Source organism: Falco naumanni, chromosome 4 (genome assembly GCF_017639655.2).
Source record: "Falco naumanni isolate bFalNau1 chromosome 4, bFalNau1.pat, whole genome shotgun sequence".
Taxonomy (NCBI): Eukaryota; Metazoa; Chordata; class Aves; order Falconiformes; family Falconidae; genus Falco; species Falco naumanni.
Window position 1 is genome coordinate 21,501,271 of NC_054057.1, and position 19,759 is coordinate 21,521,029.

The following is a 19,759-nucleotide window of genomic DNA, read 5'->3' on the forward strand; positions in this document are numbered from 1 at the left end:
CTCCATAGCTGCAATGCTATTGCATTTCCAATGCTATTCTCATACACGGAGAATGGAAAGGGTTGGACAAACATAAGCATTTACCTTCCCTTTCCCTCAAAGTCCTCCAGAACAGGCCACCAAGCACTGTCTCCCTTTCCTTCTACAATAAATCATTTTTCCTCTTTTAGGAAGACGTGAGCAAGGGAGAATTAGTTAGGCAAGTGCTACAGATAAAGTTCAACCTGCCTTTTTGTACCGTTTGTTCTGGATACCACTTTTTACTCCCATGGCATGGACAGCTGGAAGCACCCAGGCAAACTCATCAATTCATCTTTAAGAAGGTCTTTAATAAACTACATTAGTACTCCAGAACCTTGCACACCAAACTAGTACTTCTTTCTGCTGAAGACTAAGTTTGCTTAGTACCACCTGTGGCTTTTGCATGGGTCTACCACCACCAGCAGATAACCAGCCTCTCCTTGGTGAGTAGAACTAGTGGGTCTAATGCCATCCCCCTAAGTTAATGACACTACTCAACCTGGAGTCATTGATAATACAAACCATTAGGCTTGTAGCATCTGAGCCATTGCCACTAATACAAATGTTAAAGAAGATCAGCTCCAGAGACAGATTCATAGGATGCTACAGTAGCTACATATCTGTTAAGTCTTCTGTCCATGCTCTGTGCTGCCGCATTTATAGGTACCAGCTACTTCCACTTTCTTCAGCTAATTTACATCTGCATCAGCTTAATATTGCTTCCCATGTGGCAGTGTATCAAATGCTTACTGAAAAACATCTAATTTTATAATAAATTGGGTATCATCATCCCTACCTAGCAGATGAAGATACACAGGGACTCACCCAAGGCCAGGAGTGACTCAGCAAGCTGAACCTGGTTCTTCTGGGAACACAAAATGGCACCAAACTGTGCTCGATGGTCAAAAAGCACAGCTATACAGCTTCTACTGGCTTCTGTGGCACAGGAGCCAACCCCCAACACAACCTCTTTTTCTGTCCAGTTTTTCAGTAGTATTCTGCATATTCTACCAGTAACAAACACGCATTAGAGACTTTGAATATGTTATTGTCTCAAGGAAAGCATGAAAACTCAGCCTACAAAAACAGATATATTTTTCCTCCAAGGTTTCTTAGCCTGTGGGTATCACCCACTGCCAAGATCTTCTGACAGCAGTATTTAGAAGATGAATCTCAGCTGGATAAAAGTGATATTCATGGAGATATCTATCATAAAAAGAGATGTTGGCCAGTAGAGAAACCCCATGCCTACCATCTCAGACCAGCTCTTAATTTGTAGCAATATCAGATACCCTGCATTGTTCTTCTTGCAGAGCTGTCATTTCTTCTCCCACCGCTTCCTGAATGCTGACATGCAAAAATCTCCAAACAGGCACTTGGAGTTCTCTCTTCAGCTCACAGTTGGCTTCAAAAACCATGAGCCTTGTAGATACATTTATACTACAATCACTTTTTTCTGGTATTTTCATGCTCTAGCAAGGACCATACAAAATGTACATTGGCTTAGTCCTTACAGATCAGCTTGAAATGAATTGAGAAAACTGCTAATAATGTAATTTAAAAATGGCATCAATTCTTTCCCCTTCTGAAGTTCATCTGGAATCAAACACTCTGTGAATCTACAATCACTCAGCTGAACTTCAGTCTAAAATGCCAAACATCAGACAAACGACATTTTAGGGCTGAAAGGAGGATGCATGCTGGAGAGGCATGCTGGGGCACAGCTGGGCCCTGGGAAAACCAGCAATGGATGGATGGTGGTGATGGAAAGGATGGCTGAAATGCAGCAGGCATATTCACCATGATGAAAGGTGGCTCAGATGAGGCCCAGGAGGTGGCATGGGGGACAGGTCACTCACCACAGCCTGCTCTGCTGGCTTGGCAGGCTCAGCAGGGATGGCCTCCTTTTCCACAACGGCAGCAGCAGGGGTTTCCTCGACCTTGGGTTCCCCAGGTGGAGCTTCTTCAGCCTCAGTCTTTGGTTTTATTGATTTTTAAGCAGATAGTGGAAAAATTGTTGAGGAGCACATGATAGTGGGGATGGAAGAGGGGAACGGGAACTGTGCCTGGCACAGTGCTGTTTCTGGCTCAGTCTTGCCAGGTTTTGCCAGGGAGAGGATGGCAATGCTTGGCCTTACAGCATCTAAAGGGCCCTTTGATGCTCAATGTTCTACATGTAAATGAAGCCAGTCCTACATCCCTCCCTCACAAGGAAAGAAAGCATCGGCTTCCTGAGTTACAGAAAGGGTTGACAGAGGTGGGGGGAAGGCAGCCAGTTTGCTCATAAATGCTCCAGAAACTGATGGCAAGCCCAAGAGCTGGAACTGGCACTTGTGTGCACCAATGCTAGGCTTCAAATATGAGTTTTTAAAATTATTCCTTATTCCCTAGATCTGCCTGTTCTCAGACAATATAATCCCTCCTCCAGTGGATGTAAGAACAACTAGCAGAGACTCAAACAGTTTTTATATGCATAAAAGCAACCACTGACTGCTTGAATTTTGGCTGTGTGAAAATCATCCCTGGTTTCTTATTGAAATGCATTCCCTCTGGAGCTCTCAATAACCTACAAGGCATCCATTCATCAACCCACTATTGGGATTTCCACCCTTTTAAATTCTGGCCTAAGCTTGTTTTTCACCAAAAGAACCTCGCAAATAGCAGCAGCCCTGCAACACATCCAGTCCTATAGCAAAAACAGCTCACAACAAAAGTGCGTTCTCTAATGGAGTCATCGCTTTGCAAATGCATGCGTGTACAAGAGAGCTGCAAGCTGTGCTCAGCATATTCTATTTATAAAGATGGCTGACTCAACCAGATAAAATAAACCCAGTAGATTAATTTCCCGTGAACAAATTGCTCAGCATAATACAAAGCTTAAAAGCTATTTAGCTGCTTTGCAGTTGATAAGAGGCAGCTGGCTAGAAGATCTCCTGTGATGAAGAGACAGCTTCCATTAAATTCTTCAAGATACTAAAATCTTCTCCTTGGTATTTTTTAGGAAAAAAACTCATAGCCTCTCACTTGTTTTTTCACATACTCCTTAAGCAGACTGATTTTTACTAAGGTACAGAGAAGTCTGCCTAAACAAGACCGTCAGGATTTGGCATAGCATAAAGAAACGTTCATTACACCGTGCTGTGCAGAAATCTCTCTGTGTAATGTATTAATGCCAGCTCTAGGGAATTTCACAAAGAAGAAATAGGACTGAAATGAAAAACACAAAATAGATTTATCCTAGGTAAGATGCCTAATGAGTTTCCTGAGGTTTAACACTGGAAGAAACTTTCAGGCTTAAAATCACAGGTAATGTTATAACGCAGATTGCATTGATGTGCTTCAAGTCGCTTGTTGACAAGCAGTCTTCAGACTAGTTACCACTTTTCAGCTACAAGTAAAAACAGTCTCACCATATTCAGTAACAACCACAATTACAAGCACCACCAGTGGCATTATACAAAAGCCACATTAAATAATATTACCACTCTGCTGCCATCCAGGCTAACCTAAGACTGTAAGAGAAACTAAGAAACTGCCCAAGTATGATCACTCCCAAACAGATTCTCCACTCCTTAGAAATAGACTGTGCCTACTATTAATATGTGGAGAGTGGAAAAAATTACAGCAATACTGGAGACATTTAAGCAGCCATCACGTACTACCACCAGCTGTGCACTGGACCACAGTACTATCATTCTTGTTGTTTCCTAAATGCAATAAATGAACAAACTGTTTGACTACAGCTTTGAAAAGTAAACATATCTTAGAACAACCTGGTTTTCTTTTCTTTTTCTCTACACTATCCCTGTAAAAGACTTTCAGTTAGTAAAGATTTACAACTACAATGGTATAACCTACCAACTCTTTAAAGCTAAGATTTTGTGATTTAGAGGATAGAAAACACACACACAAAAAAGAGAAAATATCTTGGTACAAATGAAAAAAGGAGCAATTTTTTAGAAGGCATTTAAAAAGGAAGCAAAAGCCACCACTTACCAAAGGTTCTGTCACATTTTCATTTGCTTGCACTGTAAATGCAGAGGTATCCTAGATATAGAAATGAAAAACAATGATGCAAAAATACTTGAGATGGGATATCTGTAGGTGTCTATCAAAGACCTGATTTTTTTAATGGTTTATTCAGGTAAAGTCATTAGTAAATTCACATAGAATAAGACGACTTAGATAATTTGAATAGGTATTAAAAATAATTATTAGTTAAGCGTACTTAATATTAAAGACATTCCTTTTTCAGTTATATATTCTATACTTCTAAACTGTTCAATGTTATTAAAGGCAGCAAAAAAATCCATTCATTAAATACATTCGAATTGTAAAGATTTTGTTTCAGGCACAATGCACTTCTAAGTTGTGAAACTCAACCTTTTTTTGCAATGACATGTGTCCGTGCCTGGGGAGTACGCTAGCTCTAAGCTACTTAATGCTGGGCTTTTATTTAGTTAGTAACTATAGTAATTACACATATAAAAGTTTACCTGCGTTAAGAAGATAGAAAAATGGACATGCTTTCCAACATCTTGCCCATTCAGAACCAATTAGTTCGCAAAATATTGCTGGGCCAAATAATTTTTTCTACTGCGGTGGGGGCATCAAATTTTGATTTCCTCTGGGCAAACATTTTCCCATAATTATTAGAGGTAGCAGCCTTCTGCTTTGCCCCTTCCTTATGGATTCTTTACTAATTTAAATGTTCTGGAACAGAACTGTTAAGCACTGGAAGACTCATTTCAATCCTTGTATACACTCAGCCTTTTTGGGTACTTTTCTAACATGGTGTACAAGGTGTGCTGTGGATGAGCTAGTCTATAAAAGGATGCTGGAAATTAACAAGGGTTATCCACCTGAAATATGGGATCCTGGCACAGCCCTGGAATTTAAAAGCATAAACACGGCATCTTCATGTGCTGAATCTCTGTGATGCCTAATACAGAGTCTCACCATCAGCACAGCAACAAACAAATAATTTAGGTTTAACTTTCAGATTAAAATATATCTTATATGAAAATCAAGATGCATAAATAAATAAAACTCATATATACACACACAGAGACACTGAAAGTATGTGCAACTGAGGAAACCATGCTTTATAGGATTTGGGGATTGTGAGAAAAACCCACAAGAGAGCACAATAAAAAAGCTAAATCAGTCTTTGTAGGAGGAAAAAATAAGTCCCACTAAGGTTCTTTTTAAGGATTTTTGCTATTAGTTTCAGTCAGGCCGAGAATACCAAGAGTATTAGCACCATTCTAGTAACACCTAGGAATAATTTCTGAGGAAAAGGTTTGGATCTGAGTCAGTATAACACTATTGTGTATGCAGAACAGATTTCCTGAAGTTTTACAGCCAGTCCTAATCCCTCCTAACAGTACAGGAAAAAAAAATAAATCTCAAAATGTGTTATTTCTCACCTGTGCAAATCCATTAAATGCTGTGCTGGATGCCTAAGTAGAAGTGAAGATCAGAACAAATTATCATTTTTTTACTAGATCAGAATGTGAGTAAAAACATTTTTATTTGCAAAATAAAAATGTAGGCCAGACATCAAAAAAGAAAGAAAGAAAGAAGTAAAATTAAGGGTAAGGCAGCAAGAAATTTGACAACAGTGTTATTTGGTAACAGGTGTCACAGGCTGAAAGAATACAACAAAAACAAAAAGCAGAGGAACTTAAGTATTTTTATAAAATAATAATAAAAAAAGACTAGGTGCACTTAAAGTTATACAACCAAAACACAAAACCTGCGAGACACAAGGTGCCTTCGCAGTTCAAAGTTTCATTCACTGTTTTGAAACGCATTTTTGTCAGCCTGCTTCATTACATGGCTGAGGGGCACCACACTATGAGCAGTTGCATGGCAATCTTTCAAAAAAAGAATAGCGCGGGCTTGGGAGAGGCAGTGGGAAACACACAAACGGATTGTTTTTAAACGACAAGGTTATGCATGACCTAAGGAACTCTTTGTCTAGACTAGGCTACACACTGGGGTAGGTACCTCTTCTTTATCAGCCTCAATTTCCTGGTACAACAATCCATATCTCCGGTTAGCAATTTCATCTTCAGATAAATCTGAGTTGTTGGTCTCATTGTCTTTAGGGCTAGTTGAACTCTCGGTGCTAGCATTTCTGGAATTTCCCATTTGAAACAGAGTCAAGGGTCTAGCTATCTCCTTGCTCGGTCCAGGATTGCTAACGCCTGCCTGCTCCCCAGGCAAGCCTTGTTTTACTGGTGCCTCCTGACTTTTATTGCTTGTGCTCACACCGACTTCTCCCCAGGTGTTATCAGTCCCTCCTAGGTCTTGTGTAGACCATTTATCACTAATGCCTAACCAAACATGTTCCATGTTACCTTCCTCTGAGTCTTGCTGCTCGGGGAAAAAGGGCCAATTATCCAGTCCATTGGCTTGGCCATCTGACAGATTAGAAAAACCCCAAGAATCATTAGTAACTGTTGGATCCCAGTTTGCCAGCCAGGGTTCTGTTTCCAAGGCTTCAGGAATACCACCGCTACTAGGGTGCTCTTCAGCGACTGCTGCTGCTGCCCTACCTGTCACTTGGTTTTCTGCATTATCTAGGCAAGGATTACCACAGCTTGTGCTAGCAGCATCAGCTGTCTCTGGCAGCAACGCCCACTCTTTTTCAGCAGCAGACTGACCTTCAGCAGCAGCACTACCATTTGGGAGGAGGCTGATGCTATTGTCTTCAGTTCCTTTATCAGACTCTTCTGTACTGGATAATTCAGCATCACACAGAATGTTTCCAGTATCTGTAGGGTCCTTTTCTGTGTGGTCAGTTACTTCTAGGTCAACATGTGCCCTCAAGTTTATATGCTCCATGGATGTACTCTCTCCAGTACCACTGTCAGTTTGGTCTAAGCCATCCTCAAATGTCCTTTCACGGTCCTGATCCGAGATACCAAAGACTCTCTCAGGTTCAGCACCAGTGCTTTCTACAGTTTGACAGTTGTCCACTACTATTTTGTCCCCACCTTCCAGCTCTGTGCTCAACAATGGTATTTCTCTATCTGTCTCCTCAATGACACTGACCCATTTGAATTCTTCTTCCCTCGGGTTTTCTAGACTAGCACCACTCCCAGCATCCCTATCGCTGTCTTCCAACTCATGTAAATTTTCTGCTTCTGTGCTGACTACCATTTCAAGATCTGATTTTGCTAAACCCTCGTGAAGTTCTGCCACACTGTTTCCTTTCGTTTCATAACCTCGCTCTTCCAGTTCCTCTGTACCTTCTACCTCCTTGCAGTTAACAGCTCTGGTTTCTACCTTTTCACTTGGCTTGGCACCTGCCCACTCGTCTTCCTCCCGCTCTTCCTCTGCCTTTTGCACATCACATGGGAGGGGTTCATCCAACAAGCTATCAGTTCCCAGGATGGGTGTCTCAAAACTGGTTATGTTCTCTAGAGGCTGATTGGTCACCACATCTTCCCATGGAGCATTTTTGGCGTCCAACTGGTCCTCCAGTGAAGTCCTCTGGTTTTCGTTTACAGAAGCTGACCCTGGTGCAGCATCCTCCTGCTCACCTACAGCAGGCCAAACACTAGCAGGCAGAGTACCCGTGGATTCACTTGAGGTTTGCTCTGCCCCAGGGAAAAGCAAAGAACCGCCTGCAGTAATTTCCTGGCTGACACTGGGTGTGCTAACATCTAGGCCCCAGTTGAGTGAACCTAGATCAGTTTGAGATCTGTTAGTATCTTCTGATGACCCACTGTTTGGGGTTTCCTCCATGACCAGGTTACACAGGGAAAGACTTTTTGAAGAATCAGGCTTTAAGCAGACAGAAAAGCAAAGAAAAAACACAAGATGAAAAAGATAAAGGCGGACTTGATGAGAAAACACAAAATTTATATTTTACTAGAGCAGTTTTAATTTAAAGAATGAAAGTGACTAAATTAAGCTGTTTAAGGAAAGCTATGTGGTTTGCAACATTTGGAGGCAATAGAGTGCAATGTAAAAGAGCAGCACTGATAGACAAAACCAGAAAACTATTACACCACACTGAATAAAGCACATCTCTAGAAAGGTTGCGATTTTGGGGGAAGGTTTGCTTACCGGCTGCACCAACTCACTGCTTGTCTGTATAGCAGAAAATCATACATGCAAAACACAGATAAGAAGAACAGGATGTACTTTGTTAGAGCAGCAGTTGGTTAATTGGCAGTTCTCTAACCAGCAGCAGTTACCAAATTGATGTGGGGAAGGAGTGGTGGATCCGCTCCTGCCACTCCACAGAAGACTAATCCCAGGTCCCTTCCAGCCTCTGCATTACATTATAAAATAAGTTCTCCACGTATGTGGAATATTTATCACACCTTGCTTTTTTTCTGTAAGCCACTGACAATTTTATTGCAGGAACCCTATTACATCTCATTTGAAAAGAGGGGTTGCTCTGGGAGACAGTGACCTGAGAAGCAAACAATGCATGTGCCAGTGGAGCTTACTTGTGTTTACACTAAGGCATCACTGCATCACTCAGGCAGTGCAGAGAGCCCTGAGCATGCAGCTCCAATTTTCCATCACCCCGTGACATGCAGAGGCATTTATATCCACACAGAGTATGGCATCAAGTCACAAAGCCTGCTGTCTATGCTGCCACTTTGATCAGATACAAATGCTGCCAGGAAGATCAACAACTACTCCATGCTCAACTTATTAAGAGAAACTCAGTAAAAGATGGAGTATCCCTAATTTCAAACATTCAGCTGTGAAGCTCACTACTTTGTTCTTTTTTATTCTAGAGCAAAGAGGAAACTAATTAATATTAACAAGCTACAAATAAAACCGTGTGAAAGGCACACATTGATAAAGCTATCTAATATAAGTTCACACCAATAAATTCAAAACATTTCTGGGTTATTTTAGCTAGTCTAGATATTGGCAGCCTTGAAATTTTGGCTAGCCTACAGACATGACTATTTTTTTTAGGCTTTATTTAACCTTTCCCAATAGAAAGAGATAAGCATTTAATATACATTATATATGCCATGTGTTCACAAAACAGCTCTGCAAATCTGAATGCATGAGAAGCATCCACTTATTACTGGGCTGGCTGAAGCTGCAAAAGGTCAAAAATGAGTGTTAACAGGCTTCATGTCAAGTCAGCCCAGCTATGAACATGACAAAGTCAAAAGAAAGCTCACAAAAATGAGTTGTTTCCTTCCTGCAGGGAAGATTTGGCACAAGGAGGAAGGATTCATGCAGTTTCCTCAAGTAGCAGCTTCTTTTTTGAATTACTCCAATTAATCGTATGCCCACAAAGGCAAGTTAAATTCTCTCTGCACTCCTGAATTTTGAGAAAATGGTTGTCCACTGGGTTAAAGTTCTGAGGAACTACACCTTCAGATAATTAAATCAGGTGACCAGCATCCATTCCATTCCTACCCTCCAATAACTGTAATTTAGGCATGAGAATAGAAGCAACACATGCTTAGCTATAATGATTGTGAATCTTATTAGCCTAGATTTCTGACATCATTTAGGTTTTGTAGGGAAAGCAACAGAGAACATTTTTTGTTGGTGGTGGTTTTAAAAGATTCCCAGTGGCATCATATACCTGAAAGTGTTTGTCACCGTCTGTCAAATCTTTATCTTGGCTTTTGGTAAAAGCATAGTAAATCTGAGTCTAGAGTATTACGAAATCAGAATCAGAGAAACATCCCTATTCACAATGATAAATGTCAGGCTTACCGTCCATAGATCCCATGGCAATGTCTGAAAAAAAGAATAGAAAAAAGAGGCTCTTAGAAAAATACTGTTCATATACTGTCTGTTCAACATGCTACATAACTGTGCACATTAACTAAGGAGAGAGAATTTATTATTATGCACATTTATAACACATATTTCATATATTAGTGCATGTGGGGGGAGGTACTTATCTGCATAATACACTTTTTCGGTTAAATAGGATGGGCAGTACACAATGGATTGTGCTATTTCCCACTCCTAAGTAGTTGTTGCTTTCCAGCAGACTCATACTGCTGTGGGCTTGAGTAACAGCCAGATTCTGAGCTGGTGACTTTATAATTTTCAGTAGGTATAGGAGTCTCTGCAAGCTTTAAAGAGCTTTTACTCAGTTACAAATGGATCCAGCTATCCAGTGAGACGAGTGGGCTTTCTCATAACTCTAACACCAGGAGGGAAAATGGCATGATTTGGGGGAAAGAATACAAGGAAGTTGACCATTTTTTTCATTTTCTTGTATAACCTGTTAAATAATAAATGTTAGTGACCTCTCAGCAGAAGAGCTGAACATACAGATGAAAGAAAAGCAGCAGATTTCATGCCAAGTATTAATTTCCCACTGCATGAGGAGGAACTCTGCTGGTTGGTCCCAAAAGCTGTCTGAGATGCTTCAAAACTTATCTACTATATTCAGACCTAGGTTAAAGTCCACGATAAACAAAACCTAAAGACGCTCATAAAGTAAAATGTAAAGCTGTTCCTGAAATATTTGCAAAGGTTAAATGTGACATCTAACATTTGCCTGAGACAAAGGGTTGTTGCATTTAGCTTCTTTTCTTGCCTGCTTCTTATTTTGTAAGGACGGAACAGCTCTTTGAACAGCTTCTGCTTTCACAAACAAAAGAGACTGTAATAACTCACTACTCAGATACGCAGCAAATTAACATCAACAGCCATTTCTCAACCAGCTTAATTTGATTTAAGCCTAGACATGTGCATCTTCTGTGGATGTAATTCAGCAGTGTACCTGCTTACTCTGCCGTAACATTATTACCTGAACGCTCAAGCTTTAAGGAAAAATGATAGGTCTGTTCTTATAGCACTAACTGGTACAAACCCTAGATGTTCTACTGACTTCCATGAAAGGAGAGACTGCTCATTTTTCATTTTTTCCTTTTCCTTTCATTGCTCATGAGACTTTGAGCATGAGGGGAATGGAACAAATTGAGGGAAAGGTGAGACAGACCCCAGCTAGCAAACAGGCGATGGCCAGGCATGTTTAGAAAGGTCACTTCTAAATCATGCTTCTGATGCAGCTGTAGAAACAGAAAAGCAAGTGAGGAAGGGCAGACTGAGGGTTACTTATTGTGGTCTGATAACCCTGGCAAAGCAGTGGAGGGAGGTAATTAGTTAAATAATCAACAGGGAAGTCATGCCAGGCTTCCTGAGGCGCCACGGCACAGATGACTACTCCTGTCTTCACATCACTACTCCAGCAGTTTGCTGAGGAAAAAATATCCGTGACTGAGACAAAAACTACACACATATAGAAATGCATATATACTTAAGGCTTTCATCTTAACGTCCCTGCAAGGTAGAAAAGGGCTCTCTAAAGACTGTAGCCACAGGTTTCATTCTATGCTGCCATAGCAATGACCTGCCACATCCAGGGTGAGACTGAGACCCAGACTGCAGGGCTGTCTTCCCTCCCTCTAAAAACACAGTGATCTGACTCATCCACATGCTCTTGTGGATGCGGACCACCCCTTCTCATATACCTGTGTTGGGAGGAAAGGTGAAAGGACAGGACAGACTGAAGGTGCTCAGTTGAATGCTTCCTATGCATCTAGATGAAAACTTACAAGGTACTTTTCTACATGGAATTATATTCTGTATTTCATGGTAGACTTGAATCTAAACCAACTCTTCTTCACTAAACTAATAAACTCTTCTACAATCTGTACAATATGATGTCAGGACAAATGTGCTCCGTCACAAAAGTTAGATGTCTTCGGTTTAATGATCCCACTGCTCTAATCAGCATTATCACAAGACAAGCTGAAAAGGGAAGAGTTAGCAAAGTCACAGCCAGAGTTTTCTGTCACTGCTGAATGCCAAGGAATTTCCTTACTCTTTCCCTTCCCTGTTTAGAGGGAGCAAGAGAAATAACAAGATGCACACAGCCTCTGCTATAATTAAACACTTCTCCTAGCAAACCACAATGAGAAATTTCAGCTAACGTTGGGAGTGCTGAAAACAGAGTTTTTTCTGACAGTGCATAACCCATCAGAGATCACTACAGATCTCATTACACAACTAGGACTGCAACCAAGTAAGAAAATTAATTAACTGAGGAAGAGATCAGCAGAGAACCAGGATTATCTCAGCCTTAAAGCTTCTTGTCTTCTCATTCCTTTCCCAGTGCTGCATTCCTGAACAGCTGATTAGTCCTCTCATGTCTCACAGTACAAGCCAGGTTAGTAAGAGCCATGAGGATAATAGGTTTTGCTAACAGTGTGTTAATATTGTTTCCTTCTCTGTGTGTACAACACAGGGCTACAGCTCTGCTGGCCAGAACCTCCCTACTGTACTATCAGCCCTATTATGGGTAGTGATGGCGAGTTCTGGGTCTTAAAATAGCAGGTCCCCTAGGGTAAGCCAACGAAAACCAGCAACGTGACATAGCAACCTTTTTTTTTTTTCTTCTACTTTTCTTTTTCAAATGGCTGCAAGAAACTACCATAGCAAATAGTACCATAGAATGGAGAATTTCTCTAACACAACATCCTTAAGGAAATATCCTATTCCATCCTCTCATTTTCCTTGAGGTTAGGTCTAAAATAGATTTATAAAAGCAAAACCGCTCAGATCTTATCCACTGCTTGGTACAGAAACTCCATCATAGCAAAGCAATCACATGCTGACTCCACGAGACCTAGGTCCCCTGAGGCATCCTTCCAGACATGAAGAGTCAAAGCCAGGTCAGAAAAATTGTCAGAAAAACAGGCGCTGGAGAATTATAATGTTCACACTAGGAGTTATTCTAGAGATGGAAAATAATGGCATGCCAAAGTGAAGGCCTAGGTACCAGCAGCCATACTCATTGGCAGACATCTCATCTTACCTGCTGACAATTTCCTCTCCTTCTAGCACACCATCAAGTACAGGGCTACTGAAGGGGAAAAAATTGTACACAAGGCAAATCTTTGCTACCAAACACAGCATATTTCATTGTTATGCTTCTGCCACCTCAAGGAAAAGAGATACCTGAGACATGGGTGAATGAGTAACTCCTGTTGGTGCAACTTCTGGCTTGAAAGGGTCGAAGTCCAAATCTAGCAAAGATTCCACTTTCTTAGTTTCAGGAACTTCATTCTGTTAGAAGAGAAGCATAACTCTTGAAAAACTCATCTTTCAAAAGCTGCCCTGGGCAGCAAAATATTGAGAGACAAAAAAAAAAAAAAAAAAAATAATCACAGACTTTCCAGCTGTGGTGTAAACCAGGAGGTGAAGAAGCTCTGGAGACTTTCCTGAGCTTTAGTGTAACCCTTAATTTTATTTTTATGAGCTTCACTCTTATGATGCCTTTGTTTTCTCTGCAGTGCAGCTTTGCTTTTTCAGGCTAAACAAACTGCAGTGCTTTCAGAGAAGTGCGGAGTGTTCACCATTTGACTGTGAAGGCCCTTTTAAAGTGCTTTTAGATGGACACCAAAACTAAAAGCTACATAAAGGGCACCCAATGTCCATACATTCTAATAAGTGACTCTATCCCTGAACACAGACATTTGTAAAAAGCCAATACAAGAAGGACATAAATGCATTTGATTTAAATGTCAATTCTGAACACGAATACCAATTTACATTTAATGCTGCCCTTAGCTCAAAACTTTAGGAAACATCTTACATAAGACTAACTAAATCTCGCTACACTGATCTGCTCTTACAAAACTGGATTACACGGTAGAGTCTTTTTTTGTTCACAATTAATGAATTAGCCAAGGCCTCTGAGGTCACTACAAATATATATATTGTTTCAGTGGGCCTTTCCCACTGTAAAGTAACACGAACAAATAATTAGCATGCTTCAACACAAAAATTGAATTAGCATGAAAAAGGAGCTGAGATCTAATTATCACTAATGATAAATATTCCAGGCAGGACTCTTGGTTTTGGTTAACAAGGCTAGTACTGCCTACTGCTAGTTGTTCAGCATTTATTAAATAGCAAGATAAGCATGTTTTTTGATGTACAGAATACGTAGACAAAGTTCATTAGAATGCTATTTTAAAGCGTTCAGATTGGAAACAGTACCATGGGAAATTATTTGTATGCATACATTCACATCTTACATAAGAATGGTAAGACAAGGTCAGACCACATAGTTCCATGTCCTGCCCCTGACTGTGACCAAAGGGTACACCAGGGGAAGTCCACAACAACAGGGCAGTCATAAGAACAGCAAAACCAGGAGATAACAATAAAGATGATGATGATAATAGTAAAATAAACCACCAAAGCCTTTCTATTACTAAAACTTTTAAGAGTGTAAAGTTTCCAAATTAGCGTTACTATTGGTAAACAGACGTTCAGGTGTAGGTGATTAATGACTTCCATATGCCATGGGACATTTGAGCTGTCTGTGTCACCTGAAGACATGGTCAAAATAGCTCCTCAGCTCCCATGTTAGGAGTGACAGACTGACCTGGAGCTATTTTGTCTGGAAGAAGAGCACCAGGGGTGATGTGAGCGGGGTCTACGCCAGCATGAGAGGCACAGGAGTTTGGCTGCTCTCTGACTCCTCCAAAGCAGGATGGCAGGTGGCAGCAAAGTTGATGAGGGCAGAAGTGGAACAAAGAAAAGGCGGTGGTGGTCCATGTGGCACAGAGTTCAGCTGGGGACCTCCTTGCCATCAGGCAGGGTGAATGCAAAAACATTACATGTGATGAAAGACTTTGTGGCAAAGTAGTCTGTTGAGGATTACATAAAACAGGATAGAAAACATGTTGAGGAAGCCCCTGAGATGCAAATGGCTGGAGGCTGGGAGACTATAGAAGAAGGGGGTATAAGAAGTACCAACTTTGCTTCCTTTGTTTTATGTTTTTCCCCTGGCCTCTGCATTTGGCCACTGGTGATGACAGATTAGTCTGACACACTGAAGCCAGTGCTATAGCCTCACACTTTAAAAAGTCAAAACCAAAACCACCATGAACTAGCATGACATTCATTCAGCCATTCCTTTGATCTGATGGATTTAGGTCTCATCACATACTCCCTTGAGGCACTAGCACACATACGGTCATACAGCTCGATGAAAGAAACAGCATTAGCTAGCACATAATCTGAAATGAATGGAAATGGAAAAGTTAATTATCTTTCAGTGAGGTTTGAGAATGAAGTTGTTATTTATGAGGACTGAATCAAATCAATAGGAGTCTTAGGCCATGCGTGATGACAGCTAAGGTATCTGCAGTGACAGGGTGCTAATCACTGACTGCAAAAATTACCAGTAACTGTTACCCTCAGACCAAAATGAAGAGAATGCTTGTCTGTGTAACTTTAGGAACACAGGTCCAAATAAACATAAAGATTAATTGAGGTATCACATTAGACAGAGATTCAGGAGAAACGGGAACTTCAGGAAATCCCTCAATAAGGGACAAAGCTGTGACAGGAAGGCTTGCTAATAACTCTGTGCTAATTCCACCATAGCATGATGAAGCATAAATAAATGCCAGATTTGAAAGAGGTGGCTGTGGCAGAAGCAAGGTTGTACCTCTCAGAGGACAGGTACGCACAAGGGATGGAGAAGGCACAAGAAACCTGCAAGGACCACTGGAACTGTCATCCCCTCTCTGCACACAGTCTGTACAAGCCTTAAAATAGCCCTAGCAGGTATGGGTCATTCACTTTAGAGCTGCCAGACACACTCAGACATGTTAAGTACCTGGAGGGAGCATACTGTAAAGACTTACAATGTCCAAGCTAGTAACTGGACACTAGGGAGAAAAAAAGAAATAAAGCAAGGAACACTCATTTCTAAATTATTCTTTCACCTGGTCACCCAGACATCACATCTTCTCATCTCTTTCTTTTACTTAGCAGTAATTAAATCCGTTCTTGACAGTGCATTAACCAGAAGTGTAAGCTACTTTGTTGAATCAGACCAAACTAACCAACAGCATCAAGCAGAACTGTCAGCATCTTGCACAACATCAGATCCATTAGTACTGTTTGGTAAAGAAAGATGAACAACAACAATTACAGGCTATTTGTGTTCTGGAAGAGAGAACTGTTTGGCCAGTTCGTAATCCTCTCTGAAACATGGGATTAAAGCAGCAAAGCTCTTATTCATCAGCTGGTTGCTTTTGTGCCTCTGTGAGCAGAGTGCTAGAGACACCAGTGGTGGTCCTTTGGGAAGTCCTGCACCATTAGAGGGCTCTGCAGGCTCGATAGTTTCCTCCACACTGCCCAACAAGGGTGCTGGGAGTACAGGAGATGTCGTAAGCACAGAAACTCACAAGAGAAGTAAGTCCATGTTTCTTATGGATTTCACGCAGTATATTTTAAATAACTGGTTCTCTTATAGAAGGCTATAAAACCTATACATCACAATGTTTGGGTATGTCTGTACATGCTCAGAGATCTCAGATACAGTAAGGATGCTTTAGTGATGGGGGTGGGTTTTGTGCAGGGAGAAGTGCAGATGATTCATGAGAAGGTGGCCACAGAATAGCTTAGGTCATTCCCAGGTCATTGACTGGGGAGGAGGGAGGGACATAAATCACTCACTGAAGGGAGATCAGTTTTTCCTTGATAGATAAGAGAAAGCTTACAGTTCTCAGGTGTACGCCCCATCTTTATTATGCCATTCTATTTTTCTACCAATCTCTGGTAGAAAAGATGTAAAGATTCTGGAAATCTGATTTACACTCATTTAAAGCCCTGTTTCAGCATCATCTCTTAATTGAAAAGCCAACTGATTCTATTTTTGCTTCCTTGGCTGGCTTGACAGGTGAAGGTTAGGTGGATACAGCATTTAATGCAGGGAGCCACATCTAGCACAGGTTACACTGACTCTTGCCACTGATGTCAAGGATCATGCTCCCAGAGGGATAACTCCCGTGAAGTCAGGGTACATTGATGCAACAGACCTGCAATCTCACTTCAGCAGGATGCCCCAGAAGTGGCTGCACACTGGGAACCGCCATTAATTCTTTAATTGCATGGGGACTTAACTATAAATAACTCTTTTCCAAACAGATCCATATGGGCAGCAATGCCTTTTTCTTCCCTCCACAAGGAAACAAAGCATCACATGTTCAAATTTTCTAAAATAATTTTGGTTTTCGTTGCTGTGTCTAAATTCTCCTGTGTTTTGAAAGAATTAGTATAAAAACAATAATTCACATGAAAACAAAAATTCATAAACATTCTGCATAAGCTTCAGATCTGCATATTTCTCCCCAGTCTACCAGACACAGACTCAGATTTCAGAGTTGTAATTACCATAATAGAAACAGTCCATTATTGAACAACCAGCAGTTACTATAACTGCATAAAAGCTGAATAATTGAATACAAATTATGCAGACTTATTTTACAACATTGGCTTTTCTGTTTGTTATATACAATTTTTTTAAATGTTGTAATTTCATAATAATTGATAAAAGTAATTTTGATCACTCTTCTGCTGTGTAGCTAATGTTTCTATGAGTCAAAACCAAGTGGATGAATAATATAGCCGGAGCAGCCTTTTATACCTGCAAAATTTGATTAAACCAGCCAGGTTCCATTTTTTTTAGATTGATCAAAAGAAAAAAGGAATAGTTTTTATGATTTTGATGGAAGAAACAGAAATAATGAAGGATGACACAAAGTACCACTTGAGATTCTTAGGATTAGAAAAAAAGCATCTTAGATGAACTCTCAGCTTGTAATGTAACCTGGATGCAGTTAAATCTCAAACGTGACTGCTTCACAGTATTTTTAGTCAGGCCTCTCAGAAAATCTTTTTTTTTTTTCAACATGTTACCAATGTTAGCCCTTTTGAGTGATTATGTGTGGCCTATGCAAAGTTAAAACACTGCATGTGTGACCCTTTCAAGATAACATAAAATGGTAATTACGCCTCTGCCTTCAGCTTGCACCCTCCTCCTCCCTCTGCACAGATATCACCCCCAAGGCCACTGTTTTGGAGAACTGAGGGTAATTGCAGGTTTGGACCCATAAACCGTCCTCTGAGGCTTACCTGTGATGGGGTCGTCACATTAATTTCTGGGACAAAGTTGTCGTCAAAGAAGTTAATGATGTTCTCCTGTTGCAACTCCTTCGTGGGTGTGAGCTTCGGCAGTGGTGGGACTGGCGGACCTTTCCTCAGCTAGACAGACAGCAAAAATATCATAGACCAGTTCAAGGATAAAAGAAAGAGCTTTAAGCTAGGCCTAAACAATTTGTGTCAGGATTTTATCGCTGCCGTAAGTGTGGGCATAAGCCATGGGTTGAAAGGAAATGTTTGGTTGTTTACCTCCAAATGCCTCAAAATAAACATTGTGGGGAAAAAACCCAACTCTATGCTTCAAAATCATTCCAACTCAAGGTTTAAGATGTCATACAAAAACATTTCTTGGCTGATTTTTTTCTGCTGTGACAGGCATGCAGTGCAGGACACTTCCTCTCCTATGCAGCCCATAGTGGGAATGGTGGTACTGCACAGTACCAGGCTTCTGCAGCTTTTTGGCTTCTTAAATTCATTCCTGTTTAGCTTTGGGATTTTGTCCCTGCCCACCTGTCGCTACCTTTAAAGCCTACTTAATGTTAAGACCATATCATCTCCAGGAACCACAGCACCTCAAAGGTGCTTAGGTTACTAATTCCCCGTGCTCTCCAGAGATTCACATAACTATGACAGACTAATGGCTTGGAATAATACCAAAAACTATTGGGTAATTTAAAAACCTGTCAAAATACCGAGGGGAAAAAAAATCCACAAAAAATCCTTGGGTGGTATAGTGACATAACACCATTGGCACCAGTAAGACTAAACTGAGTCCTACCAGATGAATATTCAAGCAGTGAGGCATCACATTTTGGGAGACAGACAAAACAAGTGTGCTCACATGTAACTAAATGCAAAACTAAATTTCTTCTGATGTGCCCCCACCATAGAAATGGCAATCAGCACAGCAGCTATCCCAATTCTGAAAACATCAGTAATATCAACGTAAGTCTTTGATATGTTCGTTAAGTATCGTGTACAACTCATGCTACAGATGAAACTGATGCATGAAACTGATTCTTATTTCACCAATAACACGACTCCAGTGACTCCGTGTCAAACTTCTCAATTCAGTGTTAAGAACAACCAATAAGCCTTTACTTATCAGTAATTATTCACAGCAGTTTTTAAGCTAGCTCTATTATATACTGTTTCATAGGCTTGCCAGACCAGTGATACTCACTGGCTAATTTTTATCCAGTCTAAGCATAAATTTGAAGATGAATGAAGTGCAGAAGTACGTAATGTACTGAAATCCACAAGGAGGTTTTAGAAATATGTTTTTCAGACACTGCTGGTATACGGATCCTTAGAGACTATGCAACTTTTTAAGAAGTATTCTGTTCTGTTGCCACAAGTGGCTCCAGTTTACTGGGAACCTTAAATGTTCTTCATTCCCCCTTATACAAAAACCACTTTCCACCCATGCTTGTGACACAGGGATGAATAACCAGTGAACAGAACAGAGTGCAACAGAGCCAGTGGCCTCCCTATCAGTTCTCAGTCACAGCCCAGATGAAAAATCCATCATATACATCACCTCAGCTATCTTTTACTGCACTAGAAGGCAGTTTCTCCTTCTAGGTTTCTGCTTACCTGTGTGGGTGACTTAGGCCGGGCTGGTGCCGGAGATGCTGGTGCCAGCATATGATTGGGACTAGCAGTAGGGCTAGGCAGGGGAGAGACCTCCTCTGGTGGTGACGGTGTTTTTGCAATGCGGAGTGGACCTGAATCACTAGACAGAAACAAA

General features: G+C 40.8%; 1 protein-coding gene across 14 annotated transcripts in view; it reads right to left on the minus strand.

The window, feature by feature from the left end:
* Positions 1 to 19,759, minus strand: part of AMPH (amphiphysin) — a 120,882-nt gene that overhangs the window by 16,132 nt on the left and 84,991 nt on the right. For 5 of the 14 annotated variants that reach the window (XM_040592786.1, XM_040592790.1, XM_040592787.1 and 2 more), the window contains 9 exons: positions 19,606 to 19,744; positions 17,983 to 18,111; positions 13,003 to 13,110; positions 9,739 to 9,762; positions 8,104 to 8,127; positions 6,034 to 7,818; positions 5,451 to 5,483; positions 4,018 to 4,068; positions 1,881 to 1,997 (listed from right to left, as the gene is read on the minus strand). In XM_040592786.1, the coding sequence (XP_040448720.1) occupies positions 1,881 to 1,997; positions 4,018 to 4,068; positions 5,451 to 5,483; positions 6,034 to 7,818; positions 8,104 to 8,127; positions 9,739 to 9,762; positions 13,003 to 13,110; positions 17,983 to 18,111; positions 19,606 to 19,744 (2,410 nt within the window). The remainder of the gene's footprint in view (positions 1 to 1,880; positions 1,998 to 4,017; positions 4,069 to 5,450; positions 5,484 to 6,033; positions 7,819 to 8,103; positions 8,128 to 9,738; positions 9,763 to 13,002; positions 13,111 to 17,982; positions 18,112 to 19,605; positions 19,745 to 19,759) is intronic. The other 9 variants (XM_040592791.1, XM_040592789.1, XM_040592797.1 and 6 more) reach the window with 5 other exon arrangements.